The 6,587-nt window shown below is 36.5% G+C and overlaps 1 protein-coding gene across 1 annotated transcript in view; it reads left to right on the forward strand.

The window, feature by feature from the left end:
- Positions 1 to 2,757, forward strand: part of CFH (complement factor H) — a 66,311-nt gene extending 63,554 nt beyond the window's left edge. The window contains exons 21-22 of the mRNA XM_049769749.1: positions 1,546 to 1,728; positions 2,341 to 2,757. Of these exons, the coding sequence (XP_049625706.1) occupies positions 1,546 to 1,728; positions 2,341 to 2,534 (377 nt within the window). The 3' untranslated portion in view covers positions 2,535 to 2,757. The remainder of the gene's footprint in view (positions 1 to 1,545; positions 1,729 to 2,340) is intronic.
- Positions 2,758 to 6,587: the final 3,830 nt, after the last annotated feature.

Below are 6,587 nucleotides of genomic sequence, written 5' to 3' on the forward strand. Positions count from 1 at the left end.
TTGTGTTTGGGTTTCAGTCATGTAAAGAACACCACCCATCACCAGTGCAACATTCCCATCAGCAATGTACCAAATCTCCCACGTCCCAACCCAATCCCCGCCTGTACTCTAGACAGGCTTTCTATTTCCCTTGTACATTCTCATTATTAGGATAGATCGAAACTTAGTTATTTCTCTACCTAAACTCATCCGTTTGTGGTGAGCTTCATGAGGTGAGCTGTAACCCATCTCTTTTTTCTTTTGTGTCTGAAAGTTGTTATTGCAAGAATGTCTTTCATTTTTCTTAAAACCCATAGATGAGTGAGACCATTCTGCATCTCTCTCTCTCTCTCTCTCTCTCTCTCTCTCTCTCTCTCTCTCTCTCTCTCTGACTTATTTCACTCAGCATAATAGATTCCATGTACATCCATGTATAGGAAAATATCTTGACCTTGCTCTTTTACCTGTTTGCCACTTAACTCATGCGTTCCTTCCATGTCTCGCCACTGTACAAAGATTTGCTCCTGTCCCACAATCTAATTGCTCCCAGAGTAATGCAGTGTGAGGTCTACTCCTGGATCCCTGGAACCTTGCTTGAATCAGTAGCCCTGTTTCCTCCCACTTAGGCTTTGCAGCATGCCTGTCAAGCTGCAACACCTTTGCTCTTTATTCCTTTGACCTGGCTTTGTTGTAAGGTCACGTGTGTGCAATATATGTGCTGTGTTCCTATAGTCCACACAGACACAGACGAGGAGTTGACCAGGAAGATACCCAGTTAGTGGTTTTATTTATATAAATGTTTTTCACTCTAACCATTCGCATTATCTCTTTGACTACTTCTTCGGTAAGTAAAATCTTAGACTTAGTAGAAAATGTTGTCACTTTCCTTTCCACTACTTTCACTATAATAGTTTTTTTGGGGGGGGGGCTTTGGGTCACCCCCGGCAGCTCTCAGGGGTTACTCTAGGCTCTGCACTCAGAAATCACTCCTGGCAGGCTTGGGGACCATATGGGATGCTGGGATTCGAACCAATGTCCTTCTTCATGCAAGGCAAATGCCCTGCCTCCATGCTATCTCTCTGGCCCCTATGATAGGTATTTTTTATAAAAAACGTTTTTCTGTTATCTTGGGACCACATCTAGTAGTGCTTAGGGATCACTTCTAGAAGATTTGGGGGACCATATGGAGTGCTGTTGATTGAAGCTGGGTCGGCTACTTGCAAAGCAAATGCCTTACTTGCTGTAATATCGCTCTGGCCCCATTTTAAAAAATAAACATTATTAGCGTTAGAATAGTTAAGGTAAACATATAAATTTGTTAATGTTCTGTCTGCTTTAACTCAGGTTAAAAGGAAAGGCTTTTTATTGTGGCTCTTAGTTTATGAAATGAAAGCGGTCAATGAATAATTTCTACTATGTGAAATTGTGTTTTGTTACATTTGTCACATTTTAACGTATCTAATTTGATCTTTTTAAGCACTTTTTAACCACTTCAACTTACTTGATGAAAATTAATGTCAATTTAAAAGATTATAGTTTTGATAAATTAAATGTTATTTTTTTCAGATTCAACTGGAAAATGCGGTACCCCTCCACCAATAGACAATGGAGACATCACTTCATTTCCATTACAAGAATATGCTCCTGAATCAGAAATTGAGTACAAATGTCAAAATCTCTATAAACTTGAGGGAGCTGAAATCATAAGATGCCATAATGGGCAGTGGTCACAACCACCAAAATGCTTAAGTAAGTATTTAAATATTCTCAAGGATTTAAGACAATATATGTAATCTATATGATAGTTTGATGTTTAGAATAAAATGCTCTTGGTTTCACATTTTATTGCATGGTTAACAACAGAACTTTAATACATGAGTGACTAAAATTTGAAAACTTTTGGTCTAAGCACCACAAAGGATTTTCCTTTAATATGTTAGCAGTGGCTAGACTGATAGCACAGCGAGTAGGGTGTTAGCCTTGCTCACAGCTAATGCTGGTTCAACCCTGGCATTCCATATGGTCTTCTGAGCCAGCCAGAAGTGATTCCTGAGTGCAGAGTCAGAAGTAATCCTGAAATCAGCAAGGTCCATCCCCAAAATAATAATAAAATAATATTAATATATGTAATATGTTATATCTTATAATAATTCATTTTCACAATTTAAGCATAGTTCTTATTCTTCATTGAAAATTCTTTAAAATGATTTGAATTCACAGAATGGATTTTCAATGGTTTTGTTTGTAAAATGTTTGGAGAATAAAGTTTAGCACTAGTGTACAAGATTTTATATAAATTTTCTGTTATTTTTGGAGAAGTATTTGGGTACTAATAAAAGTTTGTATTCTTTTCACCTTCAGGTCCATGTACAATATCAGCAGACATCATGAATAAACATAGGATAAAGTTACGATGGAAGGATAGAAACAAACTTTATTCTGAATCAGGGGATTTTGTTGAGTTTACCTGTCAATGGGGATACTATTTAACATCAAGGGAACCGCTTCGAACAACCTGTATAGATGGAAAAATGATTTATCCCACCTGTGGATAGATTAGTATTTTCAGTCAGAGTATAACATGTATAAATTTGCTATGAATGTTCCATTTGTAATCCATCTCAATGTATTTTAAAGTGATGTCAAAATTCTATTTGAAGTGGACTGGAACCATGTTGCTGAAATGGATTTGATCCTCATCATCCCATTATGGTCCCTCAAGCTCACCAAGAGTGATTTCTGAGCACAAAGCTAGGAAGTAACCACTGGGAAACACTGTCTGACCCATTAAAAAAATTCTATTTGTAGTGAAAACCTTACATTACATATTATGCTGATGATGCCATTTTAATCGGAGAGACCAGTGAATTATAATTGCAAACATATCACATTAAAATTTGGTGAAAAAACTGCTTGTATGCATTTTATAAAAAAAAATTTAAAAGTTGATATATAATCTTTTCTCCCTGCTTCAATTCATCATTCTACTAACAGTCTTCAATCATTGTCCATAACCCCCAAAAAATTGAGACTCTTATCTTAAAAGAACAATGAAAATGTTCTTGTACAATACTTAAACTTTCATAAAGTGGGATTGGAACTGTATTATGAAAAAGTCCTATTAAGTTCATCACAAATTGAAACTAAAATTCTCACACATCATCATCACTTACTAGAAGGAAAAAAACTGAGAGAAAATATTTTAATGATATATATATATAATATATATATAATATATATACACACACACACAAAGCAACATAGCAATGATATATAAAAAAATAGTGGTGGAAAAAGATAGTACCTTTTGATGTTTGATTAGGTATGGAGAATACTGCTTTTATACAGAATATATTACTGTTCAGTTACTTTTTAAAAAATAAGATCATGGCATTTTTGACCACAGGGATAGGCATATAGCTGATTATGAAAAAATCATGAAAAAAATTAGATGGATAAAGATAAACAGGTGCTGAATCCATTCATGTAGTACAATGATGACAGGATAGAATTAACAAAATTAAATTTAAAATTAATTTATAGGCTATAAAGCTTCCAGTGGGAAAGAGGGATCATGGAGATAATACAGGGGATGCAAAGTCTTGCCTGACCTTGTTTGATCTTTAGTACAAGGCACTTGAACAGTGTTGATTGTGGTCTCAGAAGTCTGAATTACTCTAGAATATGTGCTTAAGGTTCTAGAAAGAATGACAAGGTTTCCCAGGTGATTCCTATCAAGGCAGGGCCTGAAGTGATTTGCCAAAATGCATGAGAGAGTAAGGCTAGGAGTAGATTTGAAGCAATGAGCATCTTTTAGCAAACTGAATTTTCCACCAGTACTTGGTGGAAAACTTGGCCTATTCTTCACACTATAAGTAAACAGAGCCTTAAAATGTTTCACATTCCTAGGATTAAGTAAGAGCAGAGAATATTAATTTGATTAAAATGATAAGGAAAGTACATGGAATCTATTATGCTGAGTTAAATAAGTGAGAGAGAGAGATAGATGCAGAATAGTCTCACTCATCTATGGGTTTCAAAAATAATAAAAGACATTCTTGGCTATAATTTCCAGAGGTAAAAGAGAGGAGGGCTGAAAGGTCCAGCTCACAATATGAAGCTCACCACAAAAAGTGATGAGTGCGGTTAGAGAAATAACAACATTGAGAACTATCATAAGAATGTGAATGAATGAGGGAAGTAGAAAGCCTGTCTAGAGTACAAGTGGGGGTGAGTTGGGAGGAGGGAAATTTGGGACATTGATGATGGGAATGTTGCACTGGTGAAGGGGGGGTGTTCTTTAAATGACTGAAACCCAACTACAATCATACTTGTAATCAAGGTGTTTAAATAAAGATATTAATTTTAAAAAAGGATTAAGAAAGTATCCAAATGACCTTTGAATGAACTTCCTTTTTTTTTTTATTTTGGGCACACCCGGTGATGCTCAGGGGTTAATCTTGTCTATGAGCTCAGAAATTGCACCTGGCTTAAGGAAACATATGGGACACCAGGGGATCAAACCAAGGTCCTTCCTAGATCAGCTGCTTGCAAGGCAAACACCCTACCGCTGTGCTATTGCTCCAGCCCCTGAGCTGTAGATTCTTGGTTATTACAATAAAGTTATAGCCATAATTGAAAAACATAGAAAATGTGACTCAAACAGCGACATCTTTGTGCACTTACAGACATTATAGGGGCCAGGGCCTATGAGTGTAGAGTAGTGTTTACTGGCATGTAGCCAATTTAGGTATAATTCCCAGTACCGCATATGATTTGCAGAGTTCTGCTATGTGATTCCTGAACACAGATACAAGGGTAAATCCAGATGGTGCTGATGCAATAGTGTACTGTGTAGAGCAGTTGTTTTGCACACGGCAGACCTGGATCTGATCCACAGCATCCCATATGGTGCCTTGACACTTCCAGAACTAATTCATGAGTGCAAAGTCAGGAGTATCCCCTGAGCACAGCCCGTGTGGTCTAAAAACAAACAGAAAAGAGTAAGCCCACTAAGTAGAGTAAAGCCACTGCTGTGGCTTAAAACTAAAAATAATTAAGTAAATTAAAATTCAAAGACATTGAGGCTAGAGGGATAGCACAGCAGGTAGAGCATTTGCCTTGCACGTGGCTCTCCGAGTTTCAATCTCGGCATCTCATGTGTTGCCCCCAAACCTGCCAGGAGTAATTTCTGAAAGCATAAGCAAAAGTAATCCCTGAGTGTCATTGGGTATGCCAACCAAAATATAAACAAACAAAAATAGATAAATTAAAGACATTGAAAGAAGGTGAACTGACAATTGCTAGAATGGAAGAAAATATTTACTAACCATACATTAAGGAAGCCAGTGTCTAATTTTATGTAAGTATATTTTATATTTTTTAATTTATTTAAGAAAATACAGGGGCCGGAGAGATAGCATGGAGGTAAGGCATTTGCCTTTCATGCAGGAGGTCATCGGTTCGAATCCCAGCGCCCCATATGGTCCCCTGTGCCTGCCAGGAGCAATTTCTGAGCCTGGAGCCAGAAATAACCCCTGAGCACTGCCGGGTGTGACCCAAAAACCACAAAAAAAAAAAAAAATACATCACAGAGTTGATGCAATTGATCATAATATATTTGTTTCAGGAAGAACAAAGGCAAAGTTATTAAAAAACAAAAAGAAAAACTAAAGAGATGAAAGAGAAAGGAAAGAAGAAAAAGTTCAGTAGCAAATATATTTTTGAAAATTACTGAATAACCGATGAACTCATTAAAGCCCTAGCAAAAGGTTTAGTAAGCTCTTCTTCTTCTAATATTTTAGATACATAAAAGTTCTTTCAATGCAGTAAAAAGATTATGAATCAAAAAAGTAGGCAATTGATTTAAGTAGCTACTTCTCAAACGAATAAAAATTAATAAATGTCTAAAGAAATATGATATGAATTATGTTTTCAAAAATCTGTTCACAAATGCTCATATGTTGTTATTGGTGGTCAAAGTTGAAAGTATCCCCATTTTCAGTTTTTCAATAGCCATATGGATAAGTAGTTAATATAGAATATGTATAAATGGATATTTATAATGACTAAGAAAGTTAATTTATATACTGGTATATTACTCAGAAATACAAGTTAATGAAGTACTGATGATGGAAAAAGTGGGAACTTCAAAAAATTGATAGACTAAGGATATGTAAAGGTGATGGAAGTTGACCTGCATGTGTGAGACTTGCAGGGGTGTTCTCCCTGACACAACTGGGTGGAACGGCCATGACCCCTGCTGCAATGTCCCCACACTTCTACATAATAATAGCAGTAAAATAATCAATAACATGATGCTAAGTGTCAAAGCACAACTGTCACGTATTATGTGCATATTTCCTTCCTTCCTTCTTTTCTTCCATCTTTCCTTCCTTCCTAGTGACCTTCCTTTCTTCCCTCTTTCCTCACTCCCTTTCTTCCTTCCATCCATTCATCCTTCTCCACTAGTTCCCTTCATTCCTCACTCCTTTCATTCCTTTCTTCCTTCCTAGTTCCCTTTGTTCCTTCCTTCCTTCCATCCTTCCTTCCTAATTTACTTCCTGCCTAATTCCCTTCCTTCCTAGTTCCCTTCCTTTCTTCTTTTA

The sequence above is a fragment of the Suncus etruscus genome, chromosome 3 (assembly GCF_024139225.1).
Source record: "Suncus etruscus isolate mSunEtr1 chromosome 3, mSunEtr1.pri.cur, whole genome shotgun sequence".
In the NCBI taxonomy this organism is placed as follows: Eukaryota; Metazoa; Chordata; class Mammalia; order Eulipotyphla; family Soricidae; genus Suncus; species Suncus etruscus.